At 39.4% G+C, this 26,961-nt stretch overlaps 1 protein-coding gene across 2 annotated transcripts in view; it reads left to right on the top strand.

Moving 5' to 3' along the window:
* cwc22 (CWC22 spliceosome associated protein homolog) overlaps positions 1 to 17,077 on the top strand; it is a 114,476-nt gene extending 97,399 nt beyond the window's left edge. For both annotated transcript variants that reach the window (XM_041200432.1, XM_041200431.1), the window contains exons 16-21: positions 2,180 to 2,257; positions 2,540 to 2,692; positions 7,545 to 7,672; positions 9,363 to 9,464; positions 9,553 to 9,785; positions 16,117 to 17,077. In XM_041200432.1, the coding sequence (XP_041056366.1) occupies positions 2,180 to 2,257; positions 2,540 to 2,692; positions 7,545 to 7,672; positions 9,363 to 9,464; positions 9,553 to 9,785; positions 16,117 to 16,709 (1,287 nt within the window). In that variant the 3' untranslated portion in view covers positions 16,710 to 17,077. The remainder of the gene's footprint in view (positions 1 to 2,179; positions 2,258 to 2,539; positions 2,693 to 7,544; positions 7,673 to 9,362; positions 9,465 to 9,552; positions 9,786 to 16,116) is intronic.
* The last annotated feature ends 9,884 nt before the right edge of the window (positions 17,078 to 26,961 follow it).

Raw genomic sequence — 26,961 nt, 5'->3', positions numbered from 1 at the left:
GGCCAAAATTTGGCAGATGGGGTTTAACGTGGATAAGTGTGAGGTTATCCATTTTGGTCGGAAGAATAAAAAGGTGAATTATTATTTAAATGGAGAGAAACTTCAAAATGCTTCAGTGCAGAGGGATCTGGGTGTCCTCATGCATGAATGCAGGTACAGCAGGTAATAAGAAAGGCAAATGGAATTTTGGCATTTATTGCTAAAGGAATAGGGTATAAAAATAGGGAAGTGTTGCTGCAAATGTACAAGGCATTGGTGAGACCACACCTGGAGTACTATGCACAGTTTTGGTCCTCTTACTTGAGGAAGGATGTAGTTGCATTGGAGGCGGTTCAGAGGAGGTTCACTAGATTGATTCCAGAGATGCAGGACATGTCTTACGAGGAGAGATTGAGCCGTTTGGGCCTGTACTCGCTTGAGTTTAGAAGGATTTGGGGAGATCTATTTGAGGTAAATGAGATGCTAAAGGGAGACAAAGTAGACATGGAGCGGATGTTTCCCCTTGTGGGGCATTCTAGAATGAGAGGCCATAGTTGTAGGCTAAGGGGTGGTAGATTTAAATCAGAGATGAGGCTAAGGGGTGGTAGATTTAAATCAGAGATGAGGAGGAATTACGTTTCTCAAAGGGTCATGAATCTATGGAAATCACTACCTCAGAGTGCAGTGGATGCGGGGGCGCTGAATAAATTTGAGGAGATAGACAGATTTTTAGTTAGTAACGGGTTGAAAGGTTATGGGGAGAGGGCAGGAAATTGGGGAAGAGGCTGAAATGAGATTGTATTGAATGAAGGGGCTGGATTGCCTACTCCTGTTCCTAGCTGTTATGTTCTTATGAAATAAGTAGCAAAATCTCTTTGTTTTGATGATTAGAAACATTCTAATGAACCCATATAAGGATTGGTTGGAGGAGCGACAATCTGCATTGAGATGCACATAAACTAACTGTAGCCACAGGGAGTCATCCATAATCTGGCCTGAGTCAAAATATTTAATGTGACTCTGGACAGTAAATGTTGGGCGACTATTTAATCATGGTGAGCATCACTTACAATACTGACGCTGTCCTGGTATAACATCTGCTTTGCAGAAAAGGTCTCCTGTAGAATCAAGTTGTGTGGGAGCTTGAACTAATTTGCAACCCCTCCCACTTCACAAAAAGCCCAGGCCAGGAGAGCTAAGACCAGCTGGATCTAATTGTGTCCTTAACTGAGAACAGCTCACTCGGCTTACATATTGGAATTCAAATTTGGATTTTCCAGATTCTGTGGCTTAGACCCCTGTAGAAAAATGCTTTTAGCCCCAAGGCCATCGAGGGACCAATACATCCACTCTAATAAAGCATTACTATTTTGATCTTATAGGTCACAGTGATGAGCAAATAGTAAAGAACAATGAAGTCTATTATCTTCTATTCCTGACCACATTGGCATTGATTTTGCTGTGTGTAAATTGACTATCTTGCATGTTTACATAATGGTTACTACATTTCAGCTTACTTAGGTGCCATTTGATTTGTAGATGTTTTTGGAAGAGATAATAAAGCAGTCTTTAATATAAAAAGTAATAAAGAGGTAATAGAGTGCAATACAGCTGACTCCTGTGTGAATCCTGAATGAGTGTTGACTATTGAACTATGAATGCTGCAAATCTGATGTAGCCAGAAGTGGTGGAAATGGACAAAATCAGTATGTGAAAGAGAACATATAGGTTAATGTTTTGGGCAGATTGATGAGTCGTTCAATAGAGCAGGTACTAGCTATTTTTATGAAGTAAACCAACATGTTAGTTTGTGAAGAAATTTAAAAATAGGAACTGGTAAAATATACCGGCTATCAACCATATTTTAAGCTGACCTGACAATTGAATGGCACGGGTGAGTAAAATGGAGGTGCAATTAAAACTAATTTGCACAATTTAAACGTAAATGCAAAGAGAATATTTTCAGTGTTTGTGGAATTCATCTATATTGTAACTCAGCTGACTTACCACTCGACTTCGCATAAATGTGGCTGAGTAGTGGTAAATTAAGCTTGTGTCTCATCATTCTCAACATTTATAACCATTCTTATACAGTGTTTAACCATTTCCACTTTCCCTATTTGCTTTGCATGACAATCGTCAAACTGATTCACTTAGGTTTTAGCCTTTGCTTTTAAACAAATTTCTTTTCTCTTCACAGAAAGAATTATGCAATATGATTCTGGATTGTTGTGCACAACAGAGAACATACGAGAAATTTTTTGGTCTCTTGGCTGGGGTAAGATTTTCATTATAATCCTCTGTATTGTCACTTGTAGTTTGAACTGATTGGCTAACAACTGAAGCTGAATGGGGATATTACTAAAGTAGGAAAGGATGTACTCAGGAAGTCTAACTGCAATTATTCTCTAACAGTGTGATATCTTTCAACTTTTCATGCTGAAATATTAATGATTTTAAATACCTATTATTCAGTATAATCTTTGGTATATAATATTGGTTTTGTTGAATGGCAGATTGCACATTTCACGTTGCTTTTTGTGTTTCAATATCCTTGCAGCGCTTTTGTATGTTGAAGAAGGACTACATGGAGGCTTTTGAAGGAATATTCAAGGAGCAATATGAAACTATACATCGCTTAGAAACAAACAAGCTACGCAATGTAGCGAAGATGTTTGCACATCTCTTGTACACAGACTCAATTCCATGGAGTGTAAGTCATAGTAAGCCAATGGCAACCCTTTATTTAATTGTTTTTTCCTTTAGGAACTTGGCGTTTCCTTTATTTATTATGTTGTCTGAAATTATAAATATTATAACCCAATGAATATTTCAGGTAAAGCAAGGTGGAAAATCTTGTACCTATATATCACAAAATTTGAACTTGTGGAGCTAAAATTAATATTTGGGGAAAATGTCTGGTTGGGTTGGCAAATGATGTTATGAGTTACTCGATCATAATCTGTCTTTAAAGTAAAACTGGTTGGACCAGGTTTGTGTTGTAACTTCTACATTCATCATTGCTAAGCCTGAACCACATTTTTTTTTCTTTTTTTTGTACATTCATGGGATGTGGATGTTACTGGCTAGGCCAGCATTTATTGCCCATCCCTAATTGCCCTTGAGAAGGTGGTGGTGAACTACCTTCTTGAACCGCTGCAGTCCATGTGGTGTAGGTACACCCACAGTGCTGTTCGGGAATGAGTTCCAGGATTTTGACCCAGCAACAAGAAGGAACAGCATATGTTTGCAAGTCAGGATGGTGAGTGGCATGGAGGGAAACTTCCAGGTGGCAGTGTTCCCATGTGTCTGCTGCCCTTGTCCTTCTAGATGGTAGTGGTCGTGGGTTTGGAAGGTACTATCTAAAGAGCTTTGGTGTATCCCTGCAATGCATCTTGTAGATGATACTCACTGCTGCTACTGTGCATCAGTAGTAGAGGGAGTGAATGTTTGTGGATGGGGTGCCAATCAAGCAGGTTGCTTTGTCCTGGATGGTGTCAAGTTTAAGTGTTGTTGGAGCTGCACTCATCCAGGCAAGTAAAAAGCATTCCATCACACTCCTGACTTGTGCCTTGTAGATGATAGATAGGCTTTGGGGAGTGAGGAGGTGAGTTACTCGCTGCAGGATTCCGAGACTCTGACCTGCTCTTGTAGCCACAGTATTTATATGGTTAGTGCAGTTCAGTTTCTGGTCAATGGTAAAGTCCAAGATGTTGATAGTGGGGAATTCAGTGACGTTAATGCCTTTGAGTGTCAAGGGGTGATGGTTAGATTCTCTGTTGTTGGAGATGATCATTGTTCGACACTTGTGTGACGCAAATGTTACTTGCCCCTTGTCAGCCCAAGCCTGGATATTGTCCGCGTCTTGCTGCATTTGGACATGGACTCCTTCATTATCTGGGTAGTTGTGAATGGTGTTGAACATTTGTGCAATTATCAGCAAACTTCCCCCATTTCTGACTTTCTGATCAAAGGAAGGTCATTGATAAAGCAGTTGAAGATGGGCCTAGGACACTAGCCCGAGAAATTCCTGTGATACCCTGGAGCTGAGATATTTGACCTTCAACAACCACAGCCATCTTCCTTTGAGCTAAGTATGACTCCACCCAGTGGCGAGTTTTCCCCCTGATTCCCATTGACTCCAGTTTTGCAAGGGCTCCCTGATACCACCGTAGGTCAAATGCTGCCTTGATGTCAAGGGCAGTCACTCTCACCTCACCTCTGGAGTTCAGTTCTTTTGTCCATGTTGGAAGCATGAGTAGGCCATTCGGTCCTTCGAGCCTGCTCCGCCATTCAATATGATCATGGCTGATCCTCTATTTCCACACCATACTCCAGATCTCTCCCCATATCCCCAATGCCTTTACTGATGATCAAGAGTCGGAGCGATAATTGGTGGGTTGAATTTGTCCTGCTTTTTGTGAACAGGACATACCTGGGCAATTTTCCGCATTGTGGTCTCCGACATCCTATCTTCCACAAACCTGATGTTATCCAAAACTCTGCTACCTGTGTTGTTACTCACACCAAATCCCATTCAAAAGTCAATTCTGTGCTCTCGGTCAAGCAACGCCTTGATTTTAAAATTTTCATCCTTGTTTTCAAATCTGTGGCTTCATCGCTCTCTATCCCTAATCTCCTCCAGCCCCAAAAACTCAGATACCTGAGCTCATCTATTTCTGGCTTCTTGGGGATCCCTAATTTTAATTGCTCCACCATTTGTAGCTGGGTCTTCAGCTGCTTAGGCCCTAACTACTGAAATTCTCTTCCTAAACTACTTCAACTGTACCTCTTGCTTTCTTTAAGATGTTCCTTAAAACCTACCTCAAGCTGTTGGCCATCTGCCCTGATCACCTTATGTGACTCATGTCCAATTTTGCTTTATAATACTCCTGTGAAGCACCTTGTGATGTTATGTTAGATTACTGGTGCTATATAAATGTTAGTTATTGTAAATTTTGTGAGTTGACAGTGTATAAATTAAAGTGTCAGCTGAGCATAATACGCCACAATGATTTATCAGCAGCCATGTTGCTTATGTCCTCGGTATCTATTTGAATACACTGAAACCTCTCCGAGCAATATGCTTCATCACAGCTGCTATTCTGATTTTTTTTTTAATTGGCATCTGTCCAAAATTCAAAAAATGCTTTTCCATTAGGAATTAAATGCTGTTGAGTTTCAGCTGTGGTGAATTGTGAAATACATAGAAGTTATAACACAAAACTGGCCTAACCAGTCTGCCTTGATGTCTCTCAGTAATTCTAATCCACTGCGCTCTCACTGTCCCCTATCCCTTTATCTCCTATATTTAGACAGCTATCTAACCTATTCTTAAACATTGACATTGTCTCTAATTCAATTACTAATTTCGATAGTGAATTTGACACCCTCGAGTTAAACTTCTCCTGCTCTCTGTCCTAAATTACTTGTATTTAATCTTAAATCTGTGCTCCCCATTCTAGATCCCCTCAATAATTGGGAACTATTGGTTTCTGTGTTCTCTACCTCATCACAAAATAATTTTAAGCACATTTCCTCTGTCCTGACTGCAGCGACTCCAACATCTGAGCATCCTTCATATTTGCATTTTTTCATGCCTAGCAGCATCCTAGTTAATCTACATTGTGCACCCTTGATTGTCTCAACATCTATTCTACAGTGTGGAGCCTGAATCTGTACACAGTATCTGTAATCATAAGGTTTTATATAAATTCAACATTCATTTGTTTATTCTGTACTACTTGCCTTATTATTAGGTACTTCTTGCCAAAACATTAGAATCCTATTAGCTTTTGAATGACATTTCCTGGTACATGTCTGTAGAAGATGGGCTTGATGGGAAGAAGAGCCTTTTCATGCTCCACAATTTCCATGTTAATTCAGATGCTGAGGAAAAACATCTTGAATGACATGGTGTGTGAATGCACAGTTCTTTCACTTCTGAGGAACTTAAACTCCTTTAAAGCATAGTAGCTTCGAGTAAGATCGTTCAGAAAGGCATTAATAAAAATCGGTTATCTTAAGATGCAGCACTTTCATGATGGTGGTCCACTAAGCCTTGAGAGGAGCAGAGGAAAATCTAGCTGTGCCCCATTGATTGCCTATTATGAGAAACATAAGTTTTATAATAACCTTGCAAGTATCATTTTAAAATATTTTGTCCCCTTGAAAATTTATGCCATTGCAAGAGAGTTCACTGTCAGACTTTTTAAAAAGTTGGTTAATTTAAGCATTATATTTAGGCTTAAGTTTTAGTCCAGCTCCCCTTTCATAGAAAAAAACATAGAAAAATAGAAGCAGGAGTAGGCCATTCGGTCCTTCGAGCTGCTCTGCCATTCAATATGATCATGGCTGATCCTCTATTTCCACGCCATATTCCAGATCTCTCCCCATACCCCCAATGCTTTTTCAGTCTAGAAATCTATTTCCTCCTCAAATATATTCCATGACTTGGCCTCCACAGCCCTCTGTGGTAGAGAATTACACCGGTTCACCACCCTCTGAGTGAAGAAGTTTTTCCTCATCTCAGTCCTAAATGGTCTGTATCCTGAGACTGTGACCTGTTATTCTAGACACTGAGCCAGAGGAAACATCATCTCTGCATCCAGCCTGTCAGAATTTTATACATTTCAATGAGATCCCCTCTCACTTTTCTAAACTCCAGTGAATACAGGCCGAGTCATTCCAATCTCTCCTCATATGACAATCCTGCCACCCCAGTAGTCAGTGTGGTGGACCTTAGCTGCACTCCCTCTATGACAACTACATCCTTTCTTAGGTAAAACTGCACACAACACTCCAGGTGTGGTCTCACCAAGGCCCTGTACAGCTGCAGTAAGGCATCCTTGCTTCTGTATTCAAGTCCCCTCGCAATGAAGGCCAACATACCATTTACCGCCTTAACTGCTTGCTGCACCTGCATGCTTGCTTTCAGTGATTGGTGTACTAGGTCCCTTTGTACATTAACATTTCCCAATTATCATCATTTAAATAATACTCTGCCATTCTGTTTTTCCTACCAAAGTGGATAACTTCACACTTATCCACTTTATACTTCATCTGCCATGTGTTTCCCCACTCACTCAACTTGTCTTTTTCTCCTTGAAGCTTCTTAACATCCTCCTCACCACTCACATTCCCACCTAGCTTGTGTCATCAACAAACCTGGAAATATTACATTTGGTTCCCTGATTCCAAATCATTGATATATATTGTGAGTAGCTGGGGTCCCAAGCACTGATCCCTGCAGTACCCAACTAGTCACCGCCTGCCATTCTGAAAAAGACCCATTTGTTCCTACTCTGTTTCCTGCCTGCTAACCAATTCTCAATCTATGCCAGTATATTACCCCCAATCCCATGTGTTTTAATTTTGCACACTAACCTCTTATGTGGGACTTTATCAAAAGCTTTCTGAAAATCCAATATACCACATCCACTGGTTCACCCTTATCTATTCTGCTAGTTATATCCTCTTAAAAACTCCAATAAGTTCGTTAAACATGATTCCCCTTTCATAAACCCATGTTGTGTTTATCTAATGCTGGTGATATTTTTCTGTAGGTTCTTGATTGTATCCATTTAAGTGAAGAAACAACAACATCTTCCAGCAGAATCTTTGTGAAGATCCTTTTTCAAGAGCTTTGTGAATATATGGGTCTTCCCAAACTAAATCAAAGGCTACAGGACATGTAAGTGTGTTGCATGACAATTTATTTTTGTGACATTTAAATAAATCCTTGTTGGAAGAATGACTGCAACAAACAAATGACTCGGTGCTCCAACATTTTCATTTGTTTTTAACTGTTTTCAGATGAGACATCAAATTGTAACATTTACTCTGTATCTGACAGCAAAAATGTACCTGTTGCTTTCAAAAGCAGCCCATTGTGAAAATCATAATCTTTAGAGAACCATAACCTAATCTTCCTTATTCTTGAGTCAACCGTTTACTTAATTTTCAAAGTAAGGCATTGAAGTTTCAAAGGTTTAATTGCTAAATTTGTTTCAGATAGTTGCAAAATTATGTACTGGCTTACCTTAGTTTATCTTTAGGTATTGAAATAGTGATAATTAATATTTTTGGTGTTGGTGCGATTTTGATGGGGTTTTTTTGTTGCAGTAGTTAAGTTGAACTATTCTACGAAGTAAGAGGTCTGAATGAACCATGTGACTCAGGCCCCCCTCCACCAGGAGCTAGGTTGGAATTGCCTGAACTTAATTCACACACAACTTTTACAATTAGTAATGTGGCAGTCTCTGCCTTTTTGTTATGTATTTTTTGCAGTCTTGAAAGAGCAGGAACACCCACAATAACAGTTCAAGTACTCGTTTTGATTGACAAAATTATGAGAATAACAGACTTTGAAATAAAAATGCAATACCTGTATAGCGTACCTTGAGTCAAGTCTGCTTACTTCTAAGCCACTCCGGAGATGGCACTAAGTAACCCCATGTGTCCTGAAACATCTCCATGGTAAATAGTGAGGGTAATGACTTCACTTGATTTTGACAGCTACTCCTAAGCCTAGGAGTCTACTCCACAGTATTATCGGGTCACAGAACTTCAGAACAGTGCCCAGGCTAATTTGAACTTGCTTATCCTGCAACTTGTGGTGGACCTGCTCTGGGATTCCACCTACTCCCCAAAAGATTTTACCTATAAAGTGTTGGAAGGGAATCTTCCATTTTATACCAAATTGTAAATGATTCTTTCACAAACTACAGAAGCACATAAAACACCCTTACAATACTTTCCAAGCATTGTATAATTGCTGTATTTTGAAGTATACCACTTAACGTGCAAAAATGTTTGCAGCAAGTCATATGCAGTGTTCCCTCAAAACAGCGCAAGTGTCTGCTTGTGCAGCCGACAGTAATGTGTTGTGGAGGGAAATGATAGGCTGCATGCAGGCAACCTTCCCTTTAGGTGGTGTGTACAATTTTAAAGGGACTACACTATGCATGCGAAGTAAGCGGGAATGAGAGGGAACATTAGTATTATCTCTGTTAAAATGCCAACAATAAAAAGGAACACTTCCGCTTGCGCAGAAAATATTTTTAAACAATTCCAAGACAGTCTAAAATAAATGCAGGATTGAATTGAGACAAAATGACATCCAAAGTTATATTTATATAAAACTTCAAATTAAACACTTTTTGCCCATCTCCATTTATGTAATTTGGTTGATTATTTGACAAGGCAAAAAAACTAACAAGAAATTAATGAAATTTGTTTATCACAAATTATTTTTGAGTACTTTTTGAAATGAAATGTATAATTTAATTATCTGTAGAGAGACTGAGATAGCAAAAGCTGTGACATAACTGCATAATTTCAGATTATGTTGTTGAAGTTTTTTTTAATGTGTTTTATTGCAGGACTTTACAGCCTTTCTTTGAAGGTCTCTTTCCCAGGGATAATCCACGCAACACACGATTTGCTATCAATTTCTTTACCTCTATTGGCCTTGGAGGACTAACGTATGTATACTTGCATTTCTTTTCTTCACAATACTTAATTTATTTTGTATTTGGTTTTTATAAAGTTGGTTATATTTTTCCTTTTCAGAGATGAATTACGAGAACATTTGAAAAATGCACCAAAAATAATAATGACCCAGCGGCAGGATGTTGAATCATCAGATTCTTCCTCATCATCCTCTTCCTCCTCTGATTCAGATTCAGATTCTTCCACTGATTCAGGATCTGAAAGTAGCAGTAGCAGCAGTAGTGACAGTGATAGCAGTTCTGGATCATCTAGTGGCAGTGACTCCTCATCCTCCAGCAGCAGCAGTGGCTCAGGTACATACTTTTACTGTGGTTTTAGTCCTAGTGCCCCATGCACACTTCATCAAAAGAATTCTGCCCCACATATCCCTTCATCTTTGAACACACAAGCAACCTTTCTCTGGCACTGCATTAAATTTGCTGTTGATCTTATCGCTAAAAGCTGCACAAGAACAGTGTGTTTGGAAGTGCCTGATTTTTACCTTCTGTAGTGACAGAGCAGTTCTCTTTCTAGCCCCACTTGTTCTCATGTGTTTGGGAAAATGCAACTATAATGGGGAACTCAATGTTGTAAACAGAAGGAAAAATCCATAGTTTTTTATAATCAATTTTGCCAAGTAGTAGCACTGTGGATTTTTATTGTGGTATTCATGGCCTTCCAACTAATTCTTAAATTGAGGTGAGATATACTATGGAAATGACCAACTTCAACAAACATTCTAGACCTTAAGGAATGTTATAGCTAAAATCTTATGGAAACTATTTCAGAAAGACTGTGTTAAAATGCAGTAAGTTAACATTTGCACTAATTGGATAGTTATGGGGAAAATGTTTTTGAATTGTAACATTTTCTGATATCATCTGCCAAAGGTTGCGCTCCATGTTCAAAATCCTTCTAAGTTAAAATGCACATTTTCAAATCCCAGAAAATTAGATGCCTCCAAGGTATTTCAATTTTGCCTATTAATGTTTCGAGTCCGTATGATTACAGAGCTAAAGAGAAGTAGAAATGTGATTAAATTTATACCGTTTAAGGGGGTATAGAGCAGGTGAAGCTGGATAGGAGGCCAGCAGTAGGTGGAGGCAAAGCAGAGATTGACAAAGATGTCATGAACAAAAGGACAAAGGAGGTGTTAATGGTAGTGATAAATGCTAAAAGAGGTGCTGATAGTGACATAAAGGTAAGAAAGTAGAATGTGATAACAGCAGAACAGGGTAAGCATTCTGAAAAGAACAACAAGAACAAGTAACAGATGGCCCTTGTGGGGGGTGGGATGGGGAGAGGGAGCGGTGGTGGGAAAAAGAATCGAAAATGGAGTTAAAAGGGGAATGATAAAGGGGATAAAAACATAAGAAATAAGAGTAGGAGTAAACTGTTGAGCCCTTCAAGCCTGCCCCACCATTCAATAAGATCATGGCTGATTTGCCCCAGGCCTGAACTCCTATTCCGTGCCAGCTTCTCATAGCGCTCAACTCCCCGATATTTCAAAAATCTACCTACCTCCTCTTTAAATACTTTGTGATCTAGCCTCCACAACTCTGAGGTAGAGAATTCCAGACATTTACTACCCTCTGAGAGAAGAAATTCCTCCGCATCTCAGTTTTAAATAAGTGTCCCTTTATTCTGCCCCAGTTCGAGATTCCCCCAGTTGTGAAAAGATCATCTCAACATCCACCCTGTCAAGCCCCTTCAGAATCTTGTACGTTTCAATAAGATCACCCCTCATTCTTCTGAACTGTAATGAATAAAGGCCTAACCTGTTTAGTCATTCTTGATAAGTCAACCCCTTCATCCCAGGAATCAGCCCAATGAATCTCTTTTGTACTGCATCCAATGCCAGTATATCCTTTCTTAAATACGGGGACCAAAACTGTACACAGTACTCCAAGTGCGGCCTCACCAACACCCTGTACAGTTGTAACAAGACTTCCCTATTTTTAAACTCTAACCCCCTAGCCATAGAGGCCAAAATTTCATTTGCCTTCTTAATTACTTGCTGCACCTGCATGCTAACTTCTTGCATTTCATACACAAGAACACCCAGATCCCTCTGTGCTGCAATTTTTTGGAGTCTTTCTCCATTTAAATAATAACCTGCCGTTTGATTTTTCCTACCAAAGTGCATGACCTCACACTTTCCTACATTAAACTCCATCTGCCAAGCTTTTGCCCACTCACTCAACCTGTCTATATCTCCTTGCAGATCCCTTATGTCCTCTCACAACATGCCCTCCCACCTATTTTTGTATTGTCAGCAAATTTGGATACATTACACTCTGCCCTCTTGTCCAAGTCATTAATGCAGATAGTAAATAATTGAGGTCCGAGGACTGATCCTTGTGGCATTCCCCTAGTTATGCCTTTCCGACCTGAAAAAGACCCATTAATCCCGACTCTCTGTCTTCTATGTGTTAACCAATCCTCACCCATGCTAATACATTACCCCCAATACCGTGAGCCCCTCTCTTGTGCAATAATCTTTTATGTGGCACCTTATCGAATGCCTTCTGGAAATCCAAATACACTACGTCTATCATCTCCCCTTTATCAACTCTGCTTGTTATATCCTCAAAGAACTCCAGCAAATTTGTCAAACCTGATTTCCCTTTTACAAAACCATGTTGATTCTGTTTGATTGCTTTAAGCTATTCTAACTGTCTTGCTATTTCTTCCTTTATAATGGACTCTAGCATTTTCACAACAGATGTTAGGCTGACTGGCCTATAGTTTCCTAAAATTATATTTTAACTAAAACTGACTGGCCTATATTTTCCTAAAATTACATTCCATTAAACAATGAATGAATAAAAATTAAAATAAGGGGATAAAAAATAAAAATGAATTTTGAAAAAAGGGATAAAAAAGGGTGAGGATGGAGGAGAGTTCATGGCCTGAAGTTTTGAACTTAGTGTCAAGTCCGGATGGCTGTAAAGTGTCTAATTGGAAGATGAAGTACTGTTCTTCCAGTTTGCATTGGGCTTCACTAGAACATTGCAGCAGGCCAAGGACAGACATGTGGGCACGCGTGCAGGATGGTGTGCTGAAATGGCAAGCGGCATGCTTGCGGACAGACCGAATACGTGCCACAAAGCAGTGACTCAGCCAGCGTTTGGTCTCCCTGATGTAGAGGACATTGCATTGTGGGGGGGAGCGGGGGCAGCAGGGGTGGAGATGTGTTTGGTGGTGGTATAATGCTGGAGTTGGCGGTATTTGCAGAAGATGATCCTTTGAATGCGGAGGCTGGTGGGGTGAAAAGTGAGGACAAGGGGGGCCCTATCATGGTTCAGGGAGGAAGAGGAAGGTGTGAGGGCAGAGGCGCAGGAGATGTGTCGGACACGGTTGAGGGCCCTGTCAACCGCAGTGGGTGGGAAACCTCAGTTAAGGAAGAAGGAAGACATGTCAGAAGCATCATCTTGGAAAGTGGCATCATCGGAACAGATGTGACAGAGGCGAAGGAATTGAGAGAATAGAATGGAGTCCTTACAGGAAGCAGGGTGTGAGGAGCTGTAGTCCAGGTCGCTCTGGGAGGTAGTGAGCTTTAATGAATATTGGTGGACAGTCTATCACCAGAAATGGAGACAGAGAGGTCAAGGAAGGGAAGGCGTCAGATTTCCAGCTTCCGCAGTATTTTGCTTCTATTTTGCCTAGTAATGTTCTCCCTTTCCCTCACCCATTTAGCTGAAGGTGTTAACTATTTGCTGAGGCATGGTTCCATGGGCAGCTGTAATGTTCTGATAAGTTTCTAAAATGACCACCATTAATTTGTAAAGCCAGTTAATTTGACCTTCCTTATTCTAGAGGAGCAAAGACCAATTTACTTGACCATGCCAGCTTTCTGGCTGAAATCAGTGAACTTGGCACAGTGTTTTCTTTTGATGCATGCTACCATTGCAGTATGTTAATGCTTGTAATTAAATCTTTGAGTGTCTTTGGTCTTCTATTTTTTATTTGTTGACACCGTCGCTGTTGTATTTTCATTGCTCGTTTATTGGACAGGGTTTTCATTTAGTGAAGCAAGCTGAATACCTCCTAAAATCCATGTGGAATCAGAATGTTAATGTACAAATGGAAAGCGTTTGAGTAGATACTGTTTTTGGCCTTGAATTAACACCTTTTCCTATAATCCAGTTTATCAGCCTATAATGCTGAGAACACGTGTTGAACAGAGCGGATAACATTGACAGCTATATCTGACATTTTTCAGTTTAGATGCGACATTAAAAATTTAAATAATTGACAGATTTTCATAAACTCTAGAGGAATTGTTAATGCATATGCAGTGCAGTGTTTGCAAGTATAATCGTTCTCACCTGTTTTGAGTCAGAAGAACAACTTACATTTATACAGAGATAAAAACAAAAAAACTGCGGATGCTGGAAATCCAAAACAAAAACAGAATTACCTGGAAAAACTCAGCAGGTCTGGCAGCATCGGCGGAGAAGAAAAGAGTTGACGTTTCGAGTCCTCATGACCCTTCGACAGAACTTGAGTTCAAGTCCAAGAAAGAGTTGAAATATAAGCTGGTTTAAGGTGTGTGTGGGGGGCAGAGAGAGAGGTGGAGTGGAGGTGTGGTTGTAGGGACAAACAAGCAGTGATAGAAGCAGATCATCAAAAGATGTCAACAACAATAATACAAAAGAACACATAGGTGTTAAAAATGGTGATATTATCTAAACGAATGTGCTAATTAAGAATGGATGGTAGGGCACTCAAGGTATAGCTCTAGTGGGGGTGGGGAGAACATAAAAGATGTAAAAATAAATAAATAAATAAAAAAAATTCTTTTTTTATAATGGAAATAGGTGGGAAAAGGAAAATCTATATAATTTATTGGAAAAAAAAGAAAAGGAAGGGGGAAACAGAAAGGGGGTGGGGATGGGGGAGGGAGCTCACGACCTAAAGTTGTTGAATTCAATATTCAGTCCGGATGGCTGTAAAGTGCCTAGTCGGAAGATGAGGTGTTGTTCCTCCAGTTTGCGTTGGGCTTCACTGGAACAATGCAGCAAGCCAAGGACAGACATGTGGGCAAGAGAGCAGGGTGGAGTGTTAAAATGGCAAGCGACAGGGAGGTTTGGGTCATTCTTGCGGACAGACCGCAGGTGTTCTGCAAAGCGGTTGCCCATTTATACAGCACCTTTTAATGGAGAATAACATTTCAAGGCATAATTGGACAAAAGTTCCAGATATCTAACTTTTTCCAAATGTACATAAATGTAATTTTTAAGCAGTGATCTCAAAGTAAAGTGAACTAATGTCAACATAAATTGAGTGTTTTCATTCACCTCATCGTACTTTGTGATAGACAAAACTTAACTTGATCTTCAGTATTTAATGGCTTAGTTAAAGTGGGAAAAATTCACGGGACAGGTGGCCACTATATGGACAGCTGCAAGTCTGTGGAGCGTTTGATATGACCTGAACAGACAGTTCCTTAACAGCCAACTGATTTTTGTAACCTGTCCAGCTGAGCATGGATGTACTATTTTACTATTATGTTCGTTTTTGCATGCTCAGTTATATTGATTTTCTAATGTACCCTTGAATTGATGTTCCTAATTTTCTTCTGATTTGCTTAAACAGATATTGGAGAGTAATTTAATAACTTATTGTTAAAGCAGCTAAATTTGTTATTAATTATGTGGCTGATATTTTTCATATGTGGGGACTGGTAATCGTACAAATTTAACTGAAGAGTGGTAGAATGCAGCAAATATGTAAATGTGCCCCAAGAGGTGCATTATTCTCAAAAGATAAATTCCACTCACTTTTGATGTAATTGAAATTAAAGAAAACAGATTGAAAAACTCATTAAATACTGATAAATTTTGGGATTAAATCGGCACTCAGGATATGAAGGAGGTAATGTAGATTTGTACATGTGCACACAAAGAGATTATCTAATTGTTCTGAATAGCTGTAAGCAATCTGTTGAAACTGATCATTTCGGCTACCTTAAGTTTAGGCCATTGGGAGAATACCATTTTGTAAAAGGTGATTTTATTCTACTGCTTCCCCAAATGCACTTAATTAACATACAAGTTATTGTTGCATCTAATCTGCATTTATCCCAGCTTTTAAATTATATAGGATTGAGTGCTTAAGATGAAAGGCACTATCTATTATCGCATCATTTTTTTTGAGTCATGTTCCAGGGAACAACACTTTTGTCACTTTTCCCTGGCAGCTATTTTAAAAACTAGATTTATAACTTTGATGGTCCATTATAATGTTAATACTGGTCTTGCTATTTCTCCAGTTATGGATTGATGAAATGGAAACACTGTTTGTGCATGTTGAATTGTGGTGTCCTAGTTATTTATTTTGTTTTGTCCATTTTAATTGGAAGTTATGATTAAAATAATATAACTGCAATCAGCAGTTGAAATCCAAATTAACAAATAATTAGATACTAATTGGCAACTCCTAACACATCATGAGTGCATAATTAATGTAATTTACCTTTTAAGGTTTGTGCTACTCCCAATTTCATATGAAATAAGCCCTGTGTGGGTCTCTCTATACCTTTAAAGGTAAATATACCTCAGTTTATGGAAAGATAGCCAAACAAAGGACTATTTAAAACCTACGTGTTTATAGTGATTGACTCATATTTTTTCTTCACAGATGATTTAAATTCAAAGAGCAAGAAGGTACAAAACAAAAAGAAAGAGCAAGAAAAGGTGGACAGTAGAAGACGACCAAGTGAGAGAGAACGATCTAGAAAAGAGCCAGAAAGCAGATATTGTGGCAGCAGTGAGGAGCAGGAAAGTAAACTAGACAGAAATAGTAGCAGAACTTACAGACAATCCAGAGAGAGAAGAGATGAATCAGCTAGGTATGATAGAGAAGAGACACATGATCGAGATCGGAAACGTGACCGGGACAGGGATCGGGACAGAAACAGAGACTTCACAGATAAACGTGCTGAATGCAGAAAAGATGATACAAGAAACCATTCTCGCTCTGAAAATGACCGAAACAGCTCCAGGAGCAAAGATGGCAATGATCACTACAGTCGAAGAAGAGAAAAGTCGAAATCTAAAGAGAGAAGTCGCAAAGAAATGACCGCAAGAAACAGTGAGGAGGACCGCCCAAAAAATGGTGTGGATAAACGATCTGGAAAACAGGACCGTCAGGAGAGCAGATATTCCGAGCGCTGTAAGGATTACAGAAAGGATGAAGACAGGTGGAGAGAAAGTTCCCCAAGAAGACACTAAATAACATTTATAGTGCTGTTATTTGGAAAAAACTGCATTGCCAAAGCTCTTGGGGCAGTACCAATGCCACAGCTAAAGGAGAAGGAACCACGTCTTGCAAAGAACTGCTGATCTGTACGTAGTTTCCACTGGAACCTTACAAACTGCTATTTCCAGTTGTCATCTTTTGTAATTAATAAAAATCTGCATTTCAAACAAATTCTGAGGAAATACCTTCGAGCAATGTTTCCTTTTGGACAAATCTGAAAGATGTGCAGATTTATTTTGTGGACAGTGATATCTTTGATAATGCATTTATAGAGGATTTGACATTCTCTTGTTTCATGTAAATGTTTTGTTTGTCGATTCAAATAAAAATCGTGCAGATATGTCACTTCTTTGAAGGATTTTATCATACCAATACAGTTCAGTTTGTACCACATTTTTGGTTTTAGTAAAGCCTGTTTTACTTCAACATTAATGAGTCAGGCTAAAAATCAATGTCCAACAAATAGAATTCTAATTTTGGTAAGCAGTTATATCTTTTTTTTATTTTAAAGAAGTACTGTAATGAAGTTAATTAAATATAATAGGAAGTACGCATCGCTAATTTGAGCTATATGGAAAGAAAAATTATATCTATATTAAAATTCGCTCTGCTCAGTCGAAATGTATAATAGAATTTCAAATTAATACTTCAAAGTGCCTTTTCTGAAGTATAGGCAATTAGCATTGACTGGTGTAATAATATGGGCAGGTTAGTCTGGTCATTAAGAGTCAGTTTAACACATTAATACTGCACTACAGCTTAAACTAAAGGTATTAAAAATACTTCAAAACTGCAACTTTATAATGTAATCCTGCTCATTCTATGATTTCACTGTAAAGTTTAATTTTACTTGTACAAATTTAAAATTGCAGTCTGTTCAGAGCAGCACTGTGGAAAGCAAAATGTTCCCATTTATCTGTGCTTTTTTTTCAACCAAACACTTAAGACTGTCTCTCTTCGTGTTGATATGTCATTTGTGGCCAAGACTTTAAGCCGTAACATCTGCTGGTTGCTTTTGAGGTAAAGGTGTGTACGATTGACGTAAACTCATTGTCATTGAACTGCTTAAGACTGAATCTTTAGATTGGCAGTTGTGAAAGGTTATATAAAATCTGCTTGTTGTAATAATATTAAATGGGTTTATGACCAACCAATTAAGTATTATTTAAGTAGTTGCAATTAAGTATGTGTGACTGAAATCACAAAAATATAATTTACTTATACCTATTACAAAACTGATCTGTTGGACCATTTGCTCATTTAAAAAAAAAATAATCTTCTGGATGTGGTTGATGATGGCAAGGCCACATTTATTGCCCATGTCAAGTACCCTGAGAAATTGATGGGAATTCTCCTTGTAGTGATGGTGCTCACTTTGTGATGTTGGGGAATTCCAGAGTATTGCTCCAGCATTGATGAAAGAAAGTCAGTGTATGTCCAAGTTAGAATGATGTGTGGCTCAAGAATTTAGGAATAATGCTGTTGTCATAATTTTGCTGCTGCAGTTCTCAATTTTCGAATCAGGATTGTGACATACTTTTGAAGTGTATTTAGCAAGTTTCAGCACCCTATCTTGATTGTAAACACTGGAGCCTAAGCATGCAGAGATGGAGATTGTGCTCTCTGACTGGGATGCCGATCAAGTGAACGGCTTTGTCCAGGATGGCATCGAGCTTCTGGACCAGTGTTGCGGCTGCACCCACCCAGATGAGTGGCAAGTAAGCTGATCACACCCCTGACAAGCTTTGTTGATGGTCAAGAGCCACAGTCAAGAAATGTGGCACTGGCTGCAGCATATCAGTTTCTACTCTTACATGTTTTAACACGGCTAGTCAAGTTAAGCTCTTGATCAGTGATGGTCTCTAAGGTATTAATGGTGAGAGAGTTGGTAATGGGTTACCTTTACAAGTCAGGGCAAGAAAATTCTCTTTTCATTTGCTGGAGGTGGTCAAAGCTTAGCACCTAAGTGGTACTTTTTTCTTTCATGTGTCAGTCCTCACTCTCAGATTTGACTGGACCATATAAAGCACTTTCAGGTTCTGCTTTCATCCACAAAACTGCTCACTGTTCTAGGGAAAGCAAAGATAACACTGGCTGCTTTTTTTCTACTGAAAAACATCACCTCAAATCCATTTTCCTTATTCTCTCCACCTTCACCTCTTAAAAATAAGTGCAAGTATCTCATGGACATCTTTGCCATTAGACTGAGACTATCCAATTTCCTTGCCTCTGCCACTTTCTTCCCTCCCCTTAACCCACCAGGCCAAACTTCCCCTATTTTTGCCCCTGTTCTTGCTGTGAATGCTCATCTTTCTCTCATCTCATTCCTATCTCCCCTCATGCCCCCTAGGAGCTCATGTTGTCCATGAGACCCACCTCCTGTTCCCTCAACCCTATTCCCACTAAACAGCTGACCACCCAGCTTCCCATGTTAGCTGACATTATGAATAGCTCTATCTCCTTGGGTACTGTCTTCCGCTGCGCACTCCCTCCTTTAAGTCTGCCATTGTCACTCATCTCAATAAAGCAATCCGTGACCTCCACCCTTGCAATCTACCACCCCATTCCCAAATTCCCTTTTCGTTCCCAAGTCCTTGAACCTGCTGCTGCTTCCTAAATTCATGCATATATTTGCCAGAACTCTGTGTTTGAATCCTGCTATTCCAGTTTCCACCCCTATCACAGTACCAGAACTGCTGTCATGAAAATACACATGACATCCTATGTGACTGGCAAAGTTAAACTATCCCTTCTTAGTGTGTCAACAGCCTTTGACATGGTTCACTACCATCTTCCTCCAATCCTTCACTACCGCTGGACAGGATTGGATTTGCTTGGATCCATTCTTACTTATCCAGTCATTGCCAGTAAATCACCAACAATGGCTTCTGTCCTTGCTCCTATATAGTTATCTCTGGAGCTCCCCAAGGATTTATACTTGGCCTCCTCCTGTTTCTCATGTATATGCTGGCCCTCTGCCACATCATCCCAGAACACATTTGAACACTGATGATACACAGCTCTACATTACCTCAATTCTCTCTACCCCACCTGTATCTCGGAATTGACTGCATGTCTGACATCCTGTGCTGGGTGAGCAAAAATTTATTCAAACTGAATATTAAGAAGACCAAAACCACTGTCTTTGGTCCCTGCCACTGACTTCATCCCCCTCACTGGCAATTGTATGAGGTTGAGCCAAAATGTTCACATCCGTGACCCTGAGATGAGCTTCTGACAATATATCAACACAATGATGGCGGAAGCTTTCATCATATCATCTTTGGTTCTTCTGTCATTCATCTGAAACAACTGTGCTGTGTGCCTCCACCTTAGCTCATTTGCAGCTGAAACACTCATGTATACCTTTGTTACCTCTAGACTCAACTGTTCCAATGTACTCCTTGCCAGCTGCTTTCCATTTAAGACTTTGTTTTTATGCACAGCCAGTTCCTTCAGTGCACAGAACTTTTAAATCACCTTGTGCAGTCACTGTCATGCATGGTACTTCACATGGAACAAGGCCTGTGGGATGCTTTGCAGGTGGCTGTGCGCCACACACTTGCACAGCTTGGTGGGAACATTACTACCTGGCCTCCCACAGCCTACCCTTTAAACTTGAGCTCATCCAAAACTATGTGGCCTGGGACCTAAATCACACCATGCCCCATCCACCTATGACCCCTCTGCTCAGTGACCTACATTGGCTCTCCAGCTGGAGATACTCTGGTTAAAGACACTGCTCTGAGGAACTTTGGCATGAACAATGACCCCTTCCATCACTGGGCATAAAATTGGATGGAAACTTGAGGCAATAATTTGTCAGGTTAGACACATCCTGCTTTTTGTTTGGAATAGAGTTGGGTAGTTTTCCACATTGTTGGTAAATGCCAGTGTAACAGCAGTTCTAAAGTAGCTTGGCTAGGTTGCTAGATAGCCCTGATGCACAAGCCTTTAGCATTATAGCTGAGATCTTTTCAGGTCCCACAGTCTTCACAAAGCCCTGTATACTTGGCTGCTACTTAAAGTGATGTCAGGTGAACATGGATTGGCATCTTTAATGGGGACTTGTGAAGGAGGTGGCAGCAATTGCAAACACTTAAGCCTTGCTGTTTACATTTGTGTTCAGCTGTTTTTCAAGATAGCTATGTTTTTGCTTGTCCTCCACCATTTTCAAAAGGTTGGAGGCATGATTACAGAACCTGCTGTGGTCCATTAGCTGTGAATTCATTCTATTAGCTCGTTGGTGTTGCTAACATGCAGATAGCCCTGTTTTGTACCTTCACTAGATTAGTGCCCCATTTTTAGGTATGCCCGGTGCTGCTCCTGACATGCCCTTCTACACATTCCGTTGAACCAGGATTAATTTCCTTGATGGAGAAGTATACAATGTGCCAGGCCAGAATGTAGCAGATTGTACAACTCAGCTGCTGCTGATGGCTCAGCATTCCTTAGATGACCAGTTTTGAAATGCTAAATTTGTCTTCACTTTCTCCAACATGTTATTAGTTTAGGGAGTGTCCTCGATGTGAAAACCTGCTTTTCACAAGGACTGTGCAGTAGTCATGCATACCAGTACTGTCATTGACAAATTTGTCTGTGACATATGTTTGAGGATAAAATGAAGGAGTTTATTTTATTGCATCTCACCATCTGATGCAACCTGACAGTGTTCAAAAGTCATCTTTTATATAAAGAAAGTAGCACTGGCATCACTGAAGGCACCAACGCCAACCTCACAAGTTGGACATACATGGCTTCTGGAGGCAATGGCAGTTCAGAATTGTTTATGTAGCTGCTTCCAACATGTTTAGTTCCACATGCAGTCTGATTTGGCTAACCTATTCAAACCAATATTTGTACTGTCTCTGACTTAAGGAAAAATATATGACCAGGAACTAACTTCAAATGAGGCTTGTGAATAGCTGCATACTCAGCCCTCGAGATGTTGTTCCCTTTGGTGTTTCAGATACTTCCCAGTAGAAATGCAGTGAAATCAAACAGCAGTTGTTTCACCACATTGCAGAATCACTTCCATTGAATGTATCATTACAAAGAACATCTATAAAGTTCAAACTCATTCCAAACCAGGAGTATCAAGCACTATGTACATGGAACAGCTTAATATAGTCCATGGTGTGCTTTGCTTAAGTTTTCCAAATCTCCCTGGCACCACAACTAACAAGCTGGGAGAATAGCACCTTTTAAATTTCATGCCACAGCCCTCCCCCTGCTGACACAGACACCTGGTTCATACTAAGAGATGGATAGAGCCAGTTGGGAGAGAGCACCTTGAGGGAGAAGAAGTGCAAGGTTGGCTTAGAAGAGGGTGACCCGAGAACAGGAGATTAGGACTGTAGGAAAAGAGATGTTGGAAGATTAAGACTTAAGATGGAAAAAAAGTGAGAGTTCAGAGGGTGATGGGACAGAAAGGGAAATTGCTGAAGAGGGCTTGGGAGATTGTTCAATGAGAATGGGTACTCGGTGGAATGAGAGATTATAGCTCAAGCAGGAAGGAAAATGAAACTGGTCAGGATGATGGGGCTTGAGTGTTGATGCAGAGAGAGGATTGGGATGGACTGGATCGGATCTAATTCTTGGTATTCTCTACTGAGTTGGAAACAGTAGCAGCAAAAATGGGAGTAGTACCAAGAAAAAGGTGACAGTAGTACCAAGAGATAAACAGTCAGTTAGGGGATGAGTGAAGCTTTGAGTCCTTACTGTGGGTAAATAGTGAAAAATTGTATCCACTGGTCAGTGAATAGGGAACATGAATACAGCGACTGAGCTGCATTTTATATTGCAAGCTCCAATACATGGAGGAGTGAGATGCAGGCAGGCTAGCAGAAGCTGACGATAGTGCTGTGGAGCTGAAAGAGACATTCCTGCTCTAAGCGCCACAAAAGGAAATGTGGAGAAACATTACTTGCCAATTATTTTTTCAATGACCTCTAGCAGTTCATTTAAGGACTGCTGTTGAACTGGCAAAACTAATCCGAATGTGCATGGCACATGCTCCATCTAAGTTTCCAAGTATGTTGCAGAAGGGTCCAAAACACGCATAGGTCCCTTGTTTGCATATTTTGATTGCTGCAGCACTGATTCTAGACAGGTGCCTGAAAAAAGTGGGGACCACTGTTGTGCCCTGAAATTGCTTTCGGTTCCCATTTTCCACCTTAAAAAAAAAGTGAAACCCAAGGTGTCCAAACAACATGCTGAACTTGGTGAGTACCAGGCTGCATGATCAGGCCCACCATGTTCTAAACTGTGTCAAACAACTATTCTTTACTTGAATAGAAAATTAACTAGTGTCTGAAGAAGCGTATGTTTTAATGTGCAATGCAAGGGCAACTAACTTAATTTATGTTGGAAAGTACAGGCAGCATTATCCAACTTTTTGAGCAAGCTGTGCGCTTGATAAATTCAGATTTTGGTTATTACTGTGGGAATTATTTGTCCCTCAGTTAAAATAAAACTTTACATAAATTCAATATTTATTTATATGTATCGTGATGATTTATGTTGGTAGGTTCTGCAATGGTTTTTAGGAAGCAGAGATGTTTCAGCTTTCATTTTTTTGTTCCTTAAGAATATTTTAATTGGGAATGGTTGGTTTGATTCTTAAAAAAATGATCTAGATTCAGTCAGTTTGCTCAGGTAACTCAAGCAATGATGTATTGATTTTGTATTAAAGTGTAATTGATATGTAGGGATTATGGTTGCAGTCACTGCCTGAAAGCATTTGTAAGTATGGATATAATGCAGGCTAAATAGAAACTGATGATCTACTTAGTATGTAATGTATGTATCTAAACATTTAGAACTGTATAGTTAACATTAAGAATGTTGCTGACTCGATCATGTTAATTTGTAGTATTTTTTTAATTAAAAGGAGCTGTATGCTTTAATTTGTGCCTGACTATCCTTTTTAAACTGAAGACTTTTTAAGAATTTATACCCTTCGCCTTTTTACAATAGCAAGATCTATTTTCCAGAAACTTCATAAATTATTTTTATTAAAGTATGGGTTATGTCAAGTCATAGTCATTTACAACACAGAAGGAAGACACTGAGCCCATCTAATCCAGACTGACTCCCTGCGAAGCATTCCAGTCAGTCCTACTTCCCCTTTAGTTCTACTGAATGTCTAAGGAATTGCATGGATAATCCATTTTATGCAATACCAAATATGTTTTAATTATTGCATCGTGCCTCTTAAAGGTTGATTTACGGTTTCTGCTTGGTTTATTTTTTTGAAGTTAAAATACCGCAATGTGGTTTGTATCGCTGCTTTCCTTAACTTTTGAGTTCCTGATTTCAGTCACATTGTGCACAGGAAGGACCAAGTTGAGCCAGCCTTGGATGAATGTTTAAACTAAACTGCCTTATGTGCTTCCTAATGATAAAAATCATTAGCAACAATGCAAGAATATGCCACCACCTCACTACCTCCAGGAAGTGCCTAATCTGTTCGAGGACAGGTAAGGGACAGAAATCAAGAAGAAAATAGGGCACATTGCCATCCAAAAACTACATACAACTTAATTTGTTTCCAGCTTGGTTTGGCATTTTTTGTTACTGTAACACATCGTAAATGAGTTCAAGATTATAGATGTAAAATGTTCAGTGGCTATTAAATGCAGAACATCCAGGTGATTATTACAAAAATAACACTTCAGAATATTGAGTGGTAAGCACCAAGTTGCACGCTTGCTATAGCAGTAATTTATGTTTGAAGATTTGAAATGTTTTGTCATGCTGACTGGTCTATTTAATTTCTACAGTACCATATGTTTCACTGATACATGAGCATAAGCATATATAAAAGCATACAGCTCCTTTACATGAGGAAATTAATGTTGTGAACCTTGTCCTAATGTTAAAACTAACGTTATTTACATTGGCAAAAGTAATTTCTTGTCAGATCAACAAGATAATATGCCCGACCAAGTTAACGCTGGCATTAGTAATCAAAGGCTGAAATGACTGATATGTTCTCTGAGATATTTGCTTTACTTGGTTCTGAGTAGGAACCTAAAATTAAGTTGGAGGCTGAGATATATTTGTTGTAACTTCTGCAAGTGCTGTTTTTTGTACTTGTGGCTGGCTCTCCATTTGTTAATACTGTGTTTTAATTTCTGGAAATGCTTTAATCTAAATGCAAAAGATGGATTTGGTGCATTGTGTCAAGAATTTGCAAACAAACCTAGGACTGATTGTGTGATGATCACCTGTGGAGCTGTCTCATGCAGTTACTGTCGTCCTGCTTTATTGAATGTTGGATCTTTTTGCCATGCTGCAATGCAGTGGAGAGGCAACTGCAGTGTAGAGAATCTATACATAAGTTGAATGCTAGGCTCGTTAAAGCCATCAGAAATGTTAGGATAAAGCACCATAATAAAGTGTGAGCAGCTGAATAACAATCCAGATTCTAAAAGCATGCACTAGAAGGGATGGTGCTTTCTCTGAAACTGGATTCATTTGATTGGATATTTCAGTACTAGAATGCTGTTTAACTGCTTTGCAAAAGGTAATTTACAGACATCTCCTTAAAACTAGACCTAATTTGCTATTTTTGATACATTACCCGAGCATATTTCATTGCTTATTTATAAGCTATTATTGTTATAGCTGTGGACAAGGGGAATTGAATGTGGCATGCAAAACAGGTGAATTTGCACTGCAGATAATAACTTTGGAATGGCCTTTGTGCTGGTACTACTGTTTGCAGTGCCAGACAAACAGATGGGTCCAAAGAAAGTTAATGCAGAAAAATATCTCCCAAAGTCATCCCAGACTAACAAATTCCTGCAGTCATAATTCAGTTATTTCCAGGACATGGATATTTTTGTTATTGATAATCAAACTAACTGCATTGATCATTTATATTACTGGGTTCACACAAGAATCAGGTTAGATTTCTGTGGCATCTTACAATCTGCAGTGTTGCATCTTGAAATTCCAAATACCTTGTTTGCCTGGCCCACTGATTTTACATCATTGAAAATATAAGAAGACCCTACATTTTTATTACCTGGCTAGATTCCCTAAAATATAGGGTAGGGAATAATTGGCATGAAAGTGGACATATTGGTTTGAACTCCAATTTCATAAACCCCTGTTGTTACCATAAAGGCTTCCATTCCAAGAATGCATGTTATTCTGAGCCTAAGGTCATCAGATTATGAACACGAATGCCTGCAGTTACAATGATTCATTCATTTTATACTAAATTGAAGTGCCACCATTATTTTCAAGGCCAAAATGATGGCACCCAGAATGAAGGACATTTAGGACTATTTGCCCCCTTAAGAACTGAAGAGTCATATAATAACATACATTCATGATGGAGCAAATCATCAACACCCTGAAGCAAGGTTCAGGTGCTTGGATTGATCAGCTCCAAGCTGTCCAAAATTGTTACCTGTGTTTGCATAACATTATCCTGCAAAGGCTCCTTGCCAAGGAGCAGGCAGGAGATGGCAGATTACAACAAATAGAGGACAATCTTGATCAGTAGATTGAAGGCTTATTTATAGACTTAAATGAATTTTAAAACAGGCTGTAACCTGGGACACATTTAAGTACCTGAAACATCCAGTACACAGCAGTCAAGCGCATATTCTGAAAATCCTCACCAAATAAAGCATTATTTCACTTAGTCAAAGGCGCATGTCAAAACACTTGAATGCAACATCATTCCTTCACAACACCCTTAATCTACCAGAAGAACTGAAGACACTTCCTAATATCAGTGAATCCAATTTTTATTCAACATTGCAGTTTATGGTGTAGATGTGTTCAATATGCTTTGTCACAGTGCTTTCCCCTCGGTGAAAGTTGAGTAAATGTTCTTGCATCATTGGAGTAAGTGAGTTGGATGGCTGTAGGTTGCTAGTGTCCTCATGATGGAAATTACAGTATCTCCTATGTTGGCTCAGGCACCAGGGGTATTATTGTATTGGCTGCTGGGCCTGTATACTCGAAGCCACATTTGTAATCATTTGAGCAAAGTGGCTAGTTGATATGTAATTTCACCCTTCAAAATATCTGGGCCTTCTTCTAATATTCCTTTACCACTGGACACACTAGCAATATAAAGGCTTGCATAGATAAAGTGCCTTTCATAACCTTGAAGTGCTAAATTGCATTATAGTCAATAAAGTACTTTTTAAAGTGTAGGAAAATGTAGGAAACTTGGTAGCCTATTTGCGAACAGCGAGG

This window comes from Carcharodon carcharias, chromosome 12, assembly GCF_017639515.1.
Source record: "Carcharodon carcharias isolate sCarCar2 chromosome 12, sCarCar2.pri, whole genome shotgun sequence".
Classification (NCBI taxonomy): domain Eukaryota; kingdom Metazoa; phylum Chordata; class Chondrichthyes; order Lamniformes; family Lamnidae; genus Carcharodon; species Carcharodon carcharias.
The sequence above is the reverse complement of the archived record's forward strand: the minus strand, read 5'-3'. Positions and strand labels throughout refer to the sequence as shown.